Genomic DNA, 17,429 nt, shown 5'->3' with positions numbered 1-17,429 from the left:
CCAGAATAAAAGGAAAAGGAGTCCAAATTTATTCTTGTGTTGTGATTATTTAATAATGTGAGAGCTATCGACATAAATTTAGTGCATGTGTAATCACATTATCTTTAAAAAAAAAAAAAAACTGTCTTTAATTATACCAATTTTTTTGTCGTATAAATTTTTTTCTATATTTAATGAATATTTAGAACAAATTTTAAACATTATTTTCAACTTGAATACAAAGATAAATAAGAATTTTCAATGAATATTTAATGTATCACGAACGATAATATACAAACATAAGAATTCTGGAAGAATATTAAAATTATTTATAAAATTACTATTAAAATTGCCATTATTTTTTATTTTTTTAAAAAATGCGATTTTTTATCGATATTAATATAAAAAAATAATGATACGAGCAAAATAATGATATTAAACTTCTTCCCTTTAGCAAAATCAATTTCATTACAGCAAACGATATTTTTACTTAATTCTGCGAAAGATATGTAAACTTATATTTAAAATACTATTAACATGAAAAAAAAATGCAGAGTTTTACAATTTTTGGGATTAGAAATTAGGTTACATTATTAAAAGCTAAGAACAACAAACTCCATCTATTTTTTACGAATTTCAGAAAGTAGATAGAAAATGAAAGAAATCCATCATAAAATGAAAAGAACGCTGTAAGACTACTAAAATAATATGAATTATATATCTACCAAAAATTGAAGCTTAAAGATATTTTTCTAAAGATGCTATTAAAACAAAGTTATGTAAAATATTTAATAAAAAATGTTAGCAACCATTAATGCCGGAAAACCAGCATATCACCAGGAAAAATTAGATAAGAAATTTTTTTTTAAAATAATAGGAAGGCGTTTGTAATTCTAACTTGATTCTGAATCATAACATATCAAAAGCAAACGATAATTTTATTATCAAAGTTTTTTTTATTATAATGTTTTATTTTTACATCGATTAGTAGATATAATGGTGAAATAGTATTAAAATCAGACCAAAAACTACAAAAATGATATTCAAAACTTTATAATTCAGCCAAGCTTGAGCTCATTAGATTGAAAACATTAAACTGTCAAGATAATCTTATTGAATATGATTTATAAGATTGAAGGATTGAATAAATTTAGACTTCATAATTGTTTTCAGAAGTATATACATTGATAGAAATTAAATATTATTTACTGCATTTAAATCCTTTTGAAAGTTAAACTGAATTTTATGATGAATCAGTGAAATTTTTATTGAAGAATTCTTTAAAATGTTGCATAAATTATATTAAAAAATATTCCGTAGTACACATAAGATTACAATGCTGAAGGATTCATGTTCCATAGCCATATTTTCAAAAAATATCTTTTGTTTCAGCAAAAAGGTTTTCGTATTTATTGGAGTTTTATGCCTTCTATTTCAAATCAAATCTTATGGCAGCTGACAGCAAATCAGAGAGAAAAAGTGTTATGAACAAAAGATCATAAAGCTTCTATAGCCATATGAGTTATGCGACTATCGAAATTTGAAGTTACATATTACTATTCAGTTTTGTATAAATATCTGCTATATATTATCTACCTCTCTCACACACCTTCTACCCTCCATCATTACACAAATCTCAATGAGATATATTTTATTTTTATTCTGAGGAATACTCATTCAAAACAACAAAAAATAATAAAATAAATAATACTATTAATAAATTCCCATTTCTTAAGTCAACATTTCAGAACAATTTCAAAATAAACACACTGAAATAAACTTTCACAATAAATTGAAATAATTATTTAAAAAGGTTTAATTGCAGTAAACAAATACAATCATTCATCTGAATAATTTTTCGAGCCATGTGCATTATGCATAACCTTTGTACAAAAATATTTCTATATTTTTCAAAAGGCAGTCATAACAAAATTTTATTCACCAATAATTACCTTCTACTACTTCTAATAACAAACCTTCTACTACATATAGATTCTACTTATATTTGACTTTTTTAATAATGAAATACAATTCTTTCAAGCATTTTATCATTAATTCAAAAAATTTTATGAAAAAAATTATAATTCAGCATTAAAAAGAATTTCAGACCATAAGTGTTCACTATTACCTGTTTCATAGTATTTATTCCCTATAAAACAGACAAAAAAATTTTATGAATTTTTTTATTGTTGATATTATTACGTAGAAAAAAAATACCTGAGGATGTTGGTAATTATAATTTTCTTGGTGTACAATCAAATTCTTTCAAAAAATTAACAATAATAATATTACAAATAAATATCTAATCATAAATTGATCAAGGATATCTAAACAAATTGATATCGTTATTCACTACGTTTCATTTTAGACTCAAGAGCATAGACAAATGTTACGCATAAATACTGGACGCAAAACTACAATAGAATTCTTTAATTACATAAGAAGCATAAATAAAATTCTTGTGTTATTGTTTTAAACAAAATTGCATAATATTTTTATAATAAATACTTCTATAAGATACAAAATTATCTTTCAAACAAAATAATAAAGAATTTGTAAACGCAAGAACCCTTTCCTGATTTCAGAACAGACAATACTCTTCCCTAATACAGACAATATTTGTTCAAAGATTTTTTTTTAAAGTCACACATAAAAAAAAGTTGCCACTGAAGTCATTTTAACAGACATAATGGAATAGAATATGGGATAATATTATTTATTCTATTTATTGTTTGGAGCTGACAATTTGTTCTTTTATATTAGAGATGCTATTTTGATGTGTGCATCAATTAAAATTATTTGAAAAAAAAAAAGAAGATAATTTCTATTTGTCTAAATATGGACTGCATAACCATTTAATATTCACAGTTTAAATTTCAATATTTTATTTTTTTTCTTTTTGCTGGTGAACTCAAGGAAAATTACATTCTTCTATATAAATGGAATCATTTATTAGGATTGAAATTTCTATTTTGTTACAAATAAAATATGTTTAATTACATAAAATTTTATGTCAAAAATGTGTAAAACTTTCCTGCAAATAAGGGGGGGGGATGTGAAGATATATATAACAAACATATGAAATTTCTAAATAATGCAGTTATAAATAAGTTAAAATAATAATAATGAAACATTTAGTATACAAACAAAAATTTAAAAATTGTTCTTTTAGGGAGGTTACCTTTTGTTTGCATAGTTTGAGGCACTTGATAAGAAAGGCATTTTGAACTGCATTTGTAGATTATCATAAACATATAGACACACATATAAAGCGTGTCCCAAAATTAAAGCAAGATTTGAATTTGCCACTACTTGTGCGGTAGCAGCCTATTAAAAAAACCATTTGACAGCTGTTAGTTTAGGTTAGTAAAAATTGAGCGTTACATGATAGAACAATGAGTTTTCATTGTTGAACAATGTTTCAAAAATAACGAAAGTCTGGCGGTCACAGTTCGAAGATTTGAGAAATGGCTCCCTAGATCGTGTGATTCAACACCACTGGATTTCTTTCTATGGTGTTATTTAAAGTCAAAGGTCAATGCCAACAAGCCCATGTGCACTGAAGGAGGAAATTCAACGGTGCATCGACGAAATTCAGCGTTATTTATGCAAAATTGTCATGGAAATTTCGACAGAAGAGTACGTATGTGCCAGCAAAGCCGTTGAGACTATTTGCCCTATGTGTTATTCCAAAGATACATCCTGTGTATTTTATGATTCAATAAAAATATAACAATTTAAATAAAAAACTGTATTTTTTATTTAAATCAAATCCTGCATTAACACATTGTTAACACTATAGCATAATGCTCCATTTTACTATATCGTAACTATCAGCTATGAAATTTTTTTATCAGTGTTGCCAACACAAATTCACATCTTGCAATAATTTTGGGTCTCCCTTTATAATACAAACAAAAATAGAACAAGAAAACAAAGACATTGTAGAATCATTCACGAAGCATTTCCATGCTTCTGCATGGGGGGGGGGAGAGGAATTCCACATTTTTTGGGGATTTCCACACAGAAAAAGCTCTCAGATTGTTACCCCAGAATTTTGGCGAAGGGGTAAGGAATACCATAAAATTATTAAAATTTTTGTAATTATTAATAACTATACCTATTTATATGCATATATATGTACATAAATATTACAAATGCAAAGAGAAAAATAACATTTAATATACAATTTCTATTTACAAAATTATAATATCATTCCATTATAAAGCTATCATAAGATTCCATCACCTTTTTACAATAAAGATCTAGTAGGTCCGCCAGTTTGGGGTTATCTTTATTCCACATTTGTTGGGGATTTCCCTACAGAAAAAGCTCTCAAATTGTTACCCCAGAATTTTGGAGAAAGGGTGGGGAATAACATAAAATTATTAAAATTTTTGTAATTATTAATAACTATACCTATTTATATGCATATACATACATAAATATTACAAATGCAAAGAGAAAAATAACATTTAATATACAATTTCTATTTACAAATTATAATATCAACCCATAATAAAAGGCTATTATGAGATTCCATCACATTTTTACAATAAAGATCTAGTAGGTTCGCCAGTTTCGGGTTATCTTTATTCCACATTTGTTGGGGATTTCCCTACAGAAAAAGCTCTCAGATTGTTAATCCAGAATTTTGGAGAAAGGGTGGGGAATAACATAAAATTATTAAAATTTTTGTAATTATCAATAAGTATACATATTTATATGCATATATACATAAATATTACAAATGCAAAGAGAAAAATAACATTTAATATACAATTTCTATTTACAAAATTATAATATCATCCCATAAGAAAAGGCTATCATGAGATTCAATCACCTTTTTACAATAAAGATCTAGTAGGTTTGCCAGTTTGGGGTTATCTTTATTCCACATTTCTAGGGGATTTCCATACAGAAAAAGCTCTCAGATTGTTACTAGAGAATTTTGGAGAAGGGGTGAGGAATACCATAAAATTATTACAATTTTTGTAATCATCAATAAATATATTCCTTTATATCCATATATGTACATAAATATTACAAATGCTCAGAGAAAATTAACATTTAATATACAATTTCTATTTACAAAATTATAATATCATCCCATAATAAAAGGTTATCATGAGATTCCATCACCTTTTTACAATAAAGATCTAGTAGTTTCGCCAGTTTGGGGTTATCTATATTCCTCAGGAACCAATCTCTTAATGGAGCAGGGATGTGTTTGTCTGTAATACCAACATATTTTAATACAGATACAGCAGCAGAATCCTGCAGGAACTTTGTACCTACAAAAACTATTAATAATAATAATTAAATAAATATAAAAAATAGAAACAGAAATTAAAATATTTTGCAATTAATAACAAATTTAATAATTGGTTCTTCACTATTTAATGATGAATCGCCTTGAAATTTTGTTAAATACATGCTGGAAAAGAAAGAATAAATTCAAGAGAGCTTGAAACCTAATGCTGAAATATTACAATACAATAATGCTTCAGGATTATTTATTAGATTCTTTATATATGCTTTTTTAAAATTTATTTTTCATTATAGAAATAATAATATGAAGGCAAAATGATATTTTATTTCATATTATATATATATATATATATATATAAAGTAATCAATCTAGAATTACAAATATTTTGGAAACGAAGCTAAATAATTTTGGAATCACAACTAAAAATGATTTCTTATTCAAACTAAAACCAAAAAAGGAAAGGAGTTTTTTTGGTTTAATTTTGATTTTTTCCTATTAACTTGGTTTTTATTACTATATATATACAAATGAAATAAAATATCAGTGCAATGCACATAAATAACTAATACAATAAAATCCTGTAACTAAAACTATGAAAAATATTGTTGTAAAATAAGTGTGAAAATATGTTAAAAAAATTTCTTGAAAAGTTTTAAAGAAATAAAACAGATGTCACTGGAAAGCTAATTCTTTTAAGTTTTAAATGGGGTGACAAATATTATGTAATAATGTGCTCTAAAATTATTGAGATGTCATTTTGATTAATTTTTTCTTAAAATCTTAAAAACAGTTTCTAACTACCCAAGAAATAATTATTCACCAAATTTGGTAACTCTGAGTTCAATGATCTGCCCTAAAAACTGTTTTTAAGTGTAAGTTTTATAGTTTAAATCATGAATGTTGCAATTTACAGATAATACATTAAAAATACTATTAGGTAAAAAAATGATTGAACTCACTTCTGTCACATATAACTAACATCTTTATATATTTTTATCTTTCCAAACCATAATTACAAAGTCTTGAAGCAGAATATCATTACTACTACATCCATTTTACTGATTTTCAAAAACAAACCTCCCAATATAACCATCCAAAAATATACCGTTTAAAAAAATCTTCAATTAATCATCACTCACTCACACACGCTGAGATTAGCTAAGGGATCTTATGTTGAAAATTTTAATTCCGGTATGTAGATTAAAATTTAATAGTTATTTTTTTCTACCCTATTTCAATTTCTATTCTTTTCTTCAATGCTTTTTAACTCCTTGCATAAATACATAGAAACATATAAATATTATTTTACTAGAAATTCCTTTGTAAAAAAACTACCCAATTCTAATTATAGCAATTATTTAATTCTTTCACTTTTAATTATTATTAAAAAAAATTTTTACACACACACACACACACACAAAAAACATCATTCGCCTTGGGGTCCTGAATTACATTATCACCAGGAAATGAAAACATTCTGGTGACATTTTTGAAAAAATTGAAATTCTTTTAAATGATTAGTAATAAATCTGATTATTTTCTTTGAATAAATTTAATGAGCAAATTAAATATTCAAATTTGATGAAAAACATCTCCAGTGATTACATGTGAAAAAAAAGATCAAAATATTCATTTGTTACTAATTGGAGGGGGGGGGGGGATCAGCAGCAAAAAGAAAAAATAATCAAAATTCTTACAAAAAATTATACAATCATTTAGAAAAATATTTTCATTCATTTTAAGCTTCAAAGCTCTTCAGATAAACATACATAAGCAAGAAAAAAAAATCATGACAATTGGTAATTCAACAGAATGCATGCCAGTTCAATGATTTCAAAGAAACTCTTACACAACAAGAAATCATTTACAAAATAACACAAAATATGCAAAAAAAGATTTATAAATAAATTGTAAATAAAAAATACAGCCACATCAACATTGTTTTTAATAATTTCAGAACTATTTAGAACCTTTAGGGCAGAATTTGAGATATATTGATTTTCAAGACTTTTTTAAAACTCTATATTAGATTAAATGTAATTCATCAATTTTCCCTTTGACATCAGATGGCCTTATTAAGTATCAATTTTGATTTTATCTCCCACTACTTTTCTTGTTTTTTTTATATACATTTTATTTCTGAATTCAAATTATTATTATTTATGAGTCCAAAATTTAAACATCAAAATATATAATTTCTAACAATTAAATTTGCAATTAATTTATTTCATTGAGGAATAATGTTTCTAAAGTGGATATTTTTGTATTTTGTCAGCAAATGCATTAACTATTGCAGTGGATTCTGCATTTTTGGTTCAATTATTCTCTTTCAAAATAGAGCAAAAATTTAAATAAATAAATGTGCATATTTCTTTTATTATCATCATCTTTGAAAAGGACTTACATAACAAATTTATTTGGAAAATATTTTATAAAAAACTTACTATAAAGGATTGTGTTACTAGCTACTTGTTCTTGTCAGACTTTTTTTTGAAAAAAAAATCAAATTTAAAGTTTTGTTAAGAATAAATAAAGTTAAATGTAGAAATTTAACTATATTAAAAAAATAAACTTTACTAATAAAAAAGTAAAAAGTTGAACAGTTAAAAGGTCAGCAAGGCAGACCATTAGAATTAAAACTATCAAATTTGAAACTATAAATAAATAAAAAACCTACAAGGCAAATATGTTCATGTCAGATTTTTATTTTGAAATTTAAATTAGCAAAATTTTGACGTTTTTGTTTATAAATTAAGAAAAATATGACAGAACTTCTTTTCACTCTTCTAAAATTAAAAAAAAAACATCCAGTTTTTATTATTTATATAAATATTTAAAGGTATTTTCTATTGTTGTAATCAAACAACATATCTTAATGAGCTTTAGTTTTATTATATCAACTTATCTTTAAAATTCTGTACTTAAAATCCTTTAATACAACAAGAAATATGTTATATAAGCTCAAAGATTATAACTGCTAAACTAACTCATTTTATAAGTATGCTTTAATTCCTGCTAAATGTAAAATATATCATGCCCTATAATGCTACAGGGCCTGTGCAAGACTACTAAAAAAATGCAAAATAAATGTATATCACAATTTGAAGTCCAAAATTATTTTTTTTTGGAAACCATGAATTACCAAATTATGAGTAAAAAAATCAATTAGAACTAAATAAGATGAATAATTTTGTTAAGCAAGACAGTCATTAAATATTCATTTCATATAACTGAATCTCAGATTTAATTCAATATATATATATATATATAATTTTATATAAAAGCAGAAAATAATATATATTTAAAAAATTATTTTAATATATAAACTGAATAATCTCACTACCTTGATGAAGAAGACCTGGTTTGGTAAAAAATTGTAGTAGTTCTTCATAAGGACTTACATTGCAAAAAATGGAAATGTCCACTGCGTAAAATAAAAATGTCAAATAAATTCGATGCTTAGCAATTAGATAAAATCATAAATTTAATAAACAAATCAATATAAGTCAATGATAAAGAAGTCATAAATAACTTAAATTATTTGTTTTAAGATTTATTTATAAAAGTATTCAAGTCTAATAATACATTAAGACAATGATAAAAGGCATGACAATATACACATTGCATATAAAAATGTTACTTCTGAAATTGCAGAATTTTACCTACTCATTAAAGAAAAATGGAAAATTTACATTGGACAAAAGGTTAAAAATAATAGTATCTAGATAAATAGATACAATGCTTAGAAATTTACTTATAATGAATGTTAATATATATAAATTATTTATATATAAAATTTTATTTACATGAAATGAGAATATTGTTTAGTACAAAAACAGTAAAATGATATACACCTAAATATTGCAGCGGAACAACAACTCCTATAATTATGGAAAATTTTTAAAACAATTTTTATTTATCTTGATTCTTTTAAAATTATTATTTGTTGGTGCAAATATTTCTGAGAATTCTACTACTAAGCTGACTGGAAATTTAAATGCCACATATACATTTTTAAGCAAACATTTTGGATATCAGTTGAGAAGTATATCTTGATTTATTTATTTGACTAATTAAATTTTACATTACTGTATTTTAACAATTTTTTTGAAAGCAAAATAAAATAAGGTTGTTGTATTGAAATTCTTAGATACACCTCAAAACAATTAAAATTAATGTCAAACAAAATATAAATATTATGCTAAATTTCCATTAAGTTTTATTTCAATTTTATTTCCTTTATTTATTTGTGCTTTAATAGAAGATAACATAGCAAAATATAAAATGACCAATTTTATAATAAATATCAATGTTTCTAATACATCAGAAGATGATTTAGAAAGAATGAAAAGACTAATCATCATAGCTTTTCAATAAAAGCAAGCAAACTCAATATTAAAAACTAAATAATGTTAAAAAAAACAGCTTTCTCATGAGTTAAAGAATTTAAAAAAAATCATGAATGCACTCTCCAAATGACTGAGTCAGCTATTCCATTTTCAATGTTTGATTCTAAAACAATTAATTAAAATTTATTTTAACACTTTTTCAAACCATGGAGGTAAAATAGTTTTTGAATCACAGATTTAATAACATGTCAAAAATAATGCTTTATCCATATGAAGATATAAGATCCTCTTTATTATACAAGTAATTATTGTAAAGACAATTTTAAAGAAAGAAAAAATAACACTTAGAGAATAATTTGGATTTTATAATGCCCTTTATGCTAATATGATGGATTTCCATTAACTGTTAGTTGATATAACTACACTTTTTGGAATGGAAATATTCTATATTTAATCATTATTTAAGTAAAAAGTACTTAATAAAATATCCTAATATACAATATTTCTAATAACCGCAACATTATTTAAAAATCTCGTAATTTCTTCAAAAATAAGAAGTTATACTTTTAATTATTTCATTCATGAAACAAAGGTCTTTTAATAACTGAGAAAAGTTTGTTTCCTTATAAGTTATCAAAATTTTTTTATGACATTGTAAGTGGTCATGTGGTGACAATTACATAAAATGATTAAAAGTAGCTAATACTTTCTTTGTAGGGAAATATAATTATCAATTAATGAAATTATAATTATAACTTTCCTTGTATTTAATAAGCAAAACTTTAAGAAAATCTATTCTTATTGTTTAGATTTCTATGACACAAAAACAATTTAAATCTTCATATTAATTTGGACAACCTGCTAATAGTAAATAACATTTGCAATTTTAATTTATATAATGAAAACAAAATAATACACACCCATTCAATTTTTAAAGGTACATTAAATTTATTGATATTCTAAAGGAAAAACAAAAAATAATGCTACCAATAGAGAATAATTATAGATATTAATTTCTACTAGCACAGCACATAAATTTATGAATAACTTGAATCGTTTTTAATTTACAATGTTACGGATTCCAATTCTTAAAAAAATTGAAGTGAAAAAAATTACTTCACTTACCATGCAAATTACAGAACAAATCAAATCCATGTTCATTAAAACAGTTTGAAAAATGCAGCAAATTGGTAAATATATATTTATTCCTAAAATGCATCTTCCAATCCCAAGTTTGTCTTGAAACATAAATAACTAAGGCCTTTGTCAGCATCCATAAGTTTTGAAATAACTCTATATGAAAAAAACTGAGAAATAAGAATTGTGCAAAAGCAATAAAATATTAAAAAGTATTCTCAATAAAGAGATTGTAAAAATAATTCATTTCACGCAAACTAAATATTTTCAGGTATATGATGAATATTTCATGTGCCATTTAACTGTTTTAACTATAATTACTTTTTTAATAAAATGGTTCCAGTAACGTTCTTTCCAGCGTCATTTTATGGTTACACATATTTTTGGTTTTTCACATATTAAAAAGAAAGGATTTATAGACCACCAACTATCTCTGCAGCATCAGCCTATGTACATTAAAGCAAAAAATAAAATTTCTGCAATTACAAAAAGCTAAATTATCAAATATTTTTAATATGTTAAGAAACAATATTAAACAAGGCAAATTTACTTGTGTAACAAAAAAAAAAAAAAAAACAGTCATGGATGCTAGAAATTTTTTAAAATTATCATTTGTATTCTAACGGAAACTGATATAATTTGTATTCTAAAAACCATTGAGTTGTTTAAACTGAATTATGTACCTGACAATACCAATGGCTCTGAAGAAGGGGATGGGGGGTCCACAAACAAAATGTTTCTGAGTAAAACAAGTAAACAAATAGACTCTAGCAGATCTGCTCGTGCAATGCTATTTTAATGATGTAATATGCAAGTATACAAAATATGATATTAAGGCATTATGCAATATGTACATTTTTTTTTAAATCTGAGAAATAGCCTTTATTTTTATTAATTGATCAGATAGTCACTTATTTAGATTAGATTAGATTGACAATTTATTTATTTGTTATTTAGATTAGGTTTGCTACTAATTCAACCAGATAATTGGAATTCCAGTATTGGTGAATGCATTATGAATAAAATGATATGCATGATTGCCAATATATCATCCCTGAAATATTTACCAATAGGGCCTTGACAGAGATATTATAATACACCACATATATTATGATCCATATACATATTCAGTGTGAGTAAACAATATTTCATAGCTGACACATTGTTTAGGCCTTTGAAATTCAAAGATATTCTACATTTGATTAATATATCAGCTCATAATTTTTCTTTGTTTTAAAATAAATTTTCTTTATTTTAAAATAAAATTTTAAAGAGAACATAAATATTCAGAATTCAAGATTTAAAAGTTTTATGGAAAACTGAGAAATAAAAATTATGGTCATATCTACAACATAATTACACCTGATAGCGTATATTTTATTGTCAATTGTATTATACTAGTCTTGAACTGATAGTATAACATAATTAAACAAATCATTTAAATATTAGATATTTCAAACTTTCAAACATTCACAACATTGAAGAATTTCAATTTTAGATGTGTCAAATAATTCTTACTAAGAAGATTCAAAATGAAGTTAGTTTTGCTATTTAATTTCTTTTATAATAATAATAATAAATTAAGCACAGCAGGACTTGATTGATTTAAAATTAAACAGTCAAAAAAAATTCAATTTATTAAAAAATTTGAATAAAAAAATGCATCTAAAAATAAGTATAAAATAATTAACAACAAGAAAAAGTAATTAACAACAAAAACAGCAGCATAGTTTACTTTTAATATGTGATTATTTTAATAAACAATACATAATTAATAAACAGTGATTTTAATAAAGGAAGTGTTTTAATAAACAAATTCATAATCCAGCTTTCTGAATATAAATTGCACAATGAAACTCAAAATAAATAGCACAATTCATATCTAAATGTGTTCAATTTTTTTTAATAAAAAGAAGAAAAAAAATTGGCCTAATCCATTGTACAGTTATGTAGTTCTTAAAAGAGTTCAACAAATAAGAGCTTCAAAAATTATCATCTTATCATTATGAAGATACAAAGTACAAACATAATTAATTAGAAGAATAGATATAAAATTTTTTTGAAACTTTTTGGTTAGAATTTGAACGTATAAAAATGTATTCAAAATATAGATCATATTTTAACAGAAGGTTAATTTGAAACTCAAGGCATAAAGATTAAATAAAAAAAAATTGGTAAAGTTCCATTGTACTTAGAAAATAATCGTGCAATTTATAAAACATATCGGTTATAATATGCAACGGTTATAATAATTCAGAACTGTTGGACACTTACGTTTAGCACATCTGGAAACAATTTCAGAGGTTAAAAACTCTATTGCCTGATTGGGATCTGTTACCAGTGGATGAGGAAAATAGGCAGATCTTAATTTAAGGGTTCGTGCCCAAAGGTCAGAATCCATTAACAATGGTTTTTCTTCCATTCCATAAAAGATAGAACTCAACAACATATTTTCTTCCACTAAAATAAATAAACTAAATTTAACACTATCAGATATAAAAATAGAAATAAATGGATAAATAATAAAAAGTAAAATAACTCTACAAATCGAGTTAATCCATTTAACTCTACACACCAACTTTGTTTTCAAGATTCTGAATTCCAAAAGTTAGCCATAGATATTTAAACCTAGAAGATATAATTAAACAATTAAAAGTATCATTCAATTATATTCATGAAAAGTAGAATGGGGAAAATAAACTAACAATGTGGAATACTGTAAAAAGCGACAAAATCTATTTTGAACAATGGAACTGTGCCTAGTTTTTGAATTTAATAATAAATATAATTAATAAATTGAACAAAGAGTTAACCAATTCAACATCATTTTGTAACTTTCCAATATAAATATTAAAAAAATAAATATGGAGATAAGAAAATCCATTGTAAAAATTCCAGTATTTTAATAAATGGCAATGTGCATTGTTGAAGAAAAAAAGAGAAGGGGGAAAAAATCAAATGAAGGAGAGAGAAAAGAAAGGAAGGGGGGGGGGGAGAAGAATCATTAAGCATTATCTTAATAAGTGCTGGAACCCCTGGAATAAGTCTTAGAATTCTCTCCTTTTGTTGGTTTTCTTTTTTGATATTTCCAGTAAACATGCCATTACAACCATGATTTCAAATAATCATATTCAATTTGTGGTAGAACAAAACAAGATAAAAAGGTTTCTTCATCTTCAGGAGAACATTTAAGCAATTTTTAAGGACTATTTCTGTAAATTGAGCCCTTTTAAGGTGCTTAAAAATGGTTTCAAATTTAAGCACTTTTCATGATTCTATGTACCTGTAAATTTATATATCTAAAAAGATGATTTTCCAAATTTTTAAATGCTACAAAAACTTATCCTTTTTAAGAAGATATAATATTTGCAATATTACTAAAAAGTGTCCAAATTTATCTTAATTTTTATGAATTAAAATAACTCTGATGTGCATATTTCCACCTACCAAATTATGTTTTGGCCAAGTTTCATATCTCTTATTCATGTAGCCTTCTCATTAAATAAAATATTTATTCTGTTTTAGCATTCATAGATTATTTTGAGCACTTCTGCAATTCACAGTACTTCTGTCTCCAACAGGCAAAATAGAATTCAAGTGTTTCGAATGTTGGAAAAAGCCAGTATACTGCAGCATGCATGATCAACAATTTATAAAAGTCAAACTAACTTGTTATTAACACCCCGTTAGTCACATGTTTTTCAGACATATGTGATTTTGCAGTATCTGTCAGATACACCGGTATATATATTGTTAATATTAGTAAATAATATAACTTTTTCAATAGAATAATACAGATATATAAATACAATGCACTTTTTTCCAAAATAAACTAGAAAGACAGCAAAAGAGAATTTTCTCTCAGACATAACATCATCTAGTTATTGAAAAAAGAAGTAATCATGCATTGTCAGATAAGATGTGACTAACGGAATGTTAGTTAGAACAAAGAAAATAATAATAAAAACCATATTTAGATACAAATTTGAGTAGACATTTATAAAAATCTTAGCAAAGTGGCATCTAGAAAATTACCTGAAAAACTATCATTCAAGCTAAATGGATCTCTCCAGACCGCGGCAAGTGCGTTAATCAAATATGGTGCAAACGGGTGTCCCAATCTCAGCAATTCACAGCACAAAAAGAGAACTTCCCACCTATCATTGTAGCATTTGCACATCTCCATAAACACTCTACACAAAGAAGCCAAACCATTCAGTGGCATTTTTTTCTTTGAAATGATCACTTCATGAATTATGTTTAAAACGTTCCTTCCCAATCCATTCAAGTGAGGCAATGACTTCTTTTCAATTTCAACAACAGCACGGACAACACAGCTTTCAGAATATGGTATATACACATATAAATCTTGATTTTGAAAGTAAGTGAATAAACTGTCATGTTGTGGTCTTTCACGATAAAGATAATCCACTACCAGAAAAATTAAAGATGGCATGTCCAATTTTTTGGGGTCTGAAAAATAATCAATTAAGGATTGCACATGCTGTGCTATACATGCATCAGAGATTGGACCAGTATCAATATTCCCTAGCATAAAGAAAAGAGGATTTGTACCTTCCCTATATTTATTGAATTCTGAATTTTTTATTCTATATAATTCTATTGCAAGTTTCTCACAATGCTGTGTAAGGAATACATTCAATTTTGGTAAATAAGTATCATTTATATCTTGATGAGATTGCTTGCAAATAGAGTCGAAGTGTAAATGTTCACCTGGAAAAACATTTTTGAAGTTCTGTACATTTTTAACCTTTTTCCATTTATTAGGTTTTTGCTTATTACTTGGGGCTTGAGCGGAAATTAGATCATTACAATGTGAAAGCGTTTGGCAATTATCTTTAAAATTTGCATAAAATGATTCAATATTTTCTTTTTTGTTTAAAGATACTTGCTGATTTAATTCAAACTGTTCTAGCATTTGATATCTTAGTCTTTTCCTCATTATTTTTCTTTTCGTTTTAGAAGGAAATTTTTCCATTACAAAAGATTTTCTTTTTAAAATTCTTTCTTTTCTAGTTTTTTTTCTTTTTTTCTTTTTAGGAAGTAATATATCTTTTGAGGTTAATGTGGAAGAGGCAATATCACCACACTCAGGAAGTTTTTGACCATTTTCTTTACAATTTGAGTTATACGATTCAGTGTTCATTTTTTTAATTGGTAATGCACATTGTTCTTGTACAGGTATATCAAATTCATCTTGGGTTTTATTTGCATTACATGACTGCATTTTAATTGCAGAGGCATCCAGAAAGTTTCCTTCCACAACTTCCTCAGCATCATTATTTTTTGTGTTAAATTTATTCAAAGAAGCATCGGCTTTAACCACAACTCCTTTGGCAGATGTCTCAGAATCCACTGTAATCTTTTCAGGTGAATTCAGATATTCCATTATACTTCCAAATATAGCTTTTTCAACATCCTCATTTTCCATGTCAAATTTATTCAGCGAAGTATTAGAATTAACTGAATTCCTTTCTTTAGAATGTTCAGCATTCATTACTTTTATTTCAGATGTATTCAAAGAAGAATTAGCTTCCACTGAGCTTCCATATACAAAGTCCTCTGCATCGTTACTTATTATATGAGATTTACTGAGAGTAGCATTAGTTTCAATTGAGTTGTCTTTTACCGATTCCTCAACATCACAAGTATTTATAAAATTAAAAAAGCTATTATTTAAAGACTGAGTTTCATTCCTCAATTGAGAAAGGGGACAACTTTCTTGTAAAGTATTACACAATTCATTAAATTCAACAGTTGATCTGTTGTGTGAAGATTCCTGGACAACTGATGTGATGCTTTTTGATTCAACATGTTCAGTAACATTTTGGTTTTTTACTGAATCAAAAGTGTTTTCAAAGATGAGAGAATTCTGTGATCTGCTGGAAGTTGAAGACATAAATTCCATTGACTGGATGATATTTTCTTTTTCCTTCCCAACAGCAGCAGACATATTCCTGGAATTTAGAAAAAGGGTAAGCCATCAAGGAGTAAGTCTTTTGAATCATTATTTTTAGAAATTTATGGGAAATAGGGTATATATTGATTCTTTTCGTTTAAAATCTTAAAAATAATTAAGAAAAATCAATATAAAGCAAGATTTCTAGAAATTGCAACACATAATTTAACAAGAAATATTTTGTGTTCTGTTCCAAGCTTATAGATACTTAGGTCGAAATTGAAACATAATAAAAAAAAATCTGAATAAATATTTTTTTTCTATTTTTTTATAAGTAAATTCTACTGAGAACTACCAATATGGTCAGATCAATTTTTTTCATAAATTAGTAAAATCATAATCATAATTAATAATTCTTTTTCATAATTTTTCATAAATTAGTTTTTCATTCATAGTTAAAAAAAAACAATCTCTCATAAGAATTCTTTAAAACATACAGATTTTTCTAGTTTCTTCTTCTTTTTTTTTTTTCTGTATTGTGTTGATTGAAATTCTTTCACTTGTCAAACAGAATTTATACTCTTTGTTCAATTTTGTTGAAGACACATTTTACATATTTGCATAATAGAAGAACTGTCAGAGCTTTGTTGTTAAGCAGAGATTACATTGACGCAGTGGAAAATGATGCAAACATGTTCAAAAACATATCAAGACCAGTCTTATTAAAAATAGTAAAGTGCAATCAATAATCATATCTTCTCAATATTCTATG

At 25.4% G+C, this 17,429-nt stretch overlaps 1 protein-coding gene across 4 annotated transcripts in view; it reads right to left on the bottom strand.

The window, feature by feature from the left end:
• Positions 1–1,193: 1,193 nt before the first annotated feature.
• The window catches only part of LOC129956462 (uncharacterized), a 44,157-nt gene continuing 27,921 nt past the window's right edge, over positions 1,194–17,429 (bottom strand). For 3 of the 4 annotated variants that reach the window (XM_056068350.1, XM_056068348.1, XM_056068349.1), the window contains exons 12-16: positions 14,773–16,715; positions 13,012–13,197; positions 10,726–10,893; positions 8,595–8,675; positions 1,196–5,282 (exon numbers count right to left, since the gene is read on the bottom strand). In XM_056068350.1, coding sequence (XP_055924325.1) covers positions 5,068–5,282; positions 8,595–8,675; positions 10,726–10,893; positions 13,012–13,197; positions 14,773–16,715 — 2,593 coding nt within the window. In that variant the 3' untranslated portion in view covers positions 1,196–5,067. Of the gene's footprint in view, positions 5,283–8,594; positions 8,676–10,725; positions 10,894–13,011; positions 13,198–14,772; positions 16,716–17,429 lie in introns of all 4 variants that reach the window. The other variant, XM_056068351.1, reaches the window with a different exon arrangement.

The sequence above is a fragment of the Argiope bruennichi genome, chromosome 11, assembly GCF_947563725.1.
Source record: "Argiope bruennichi chromosome 11, qqArgBrue1.1, whole genome shotgun sequence".
NCBI lineage: Eukaryota > Metazoa > Arthropoda > Arachnida > Araneae > Araneidae > Argiope > Argiope bruennichi.
Note: the sequence above shows the minus strand (reverse complement) of the source record. Positions and strands in the feature narration are given on the sequence as shown.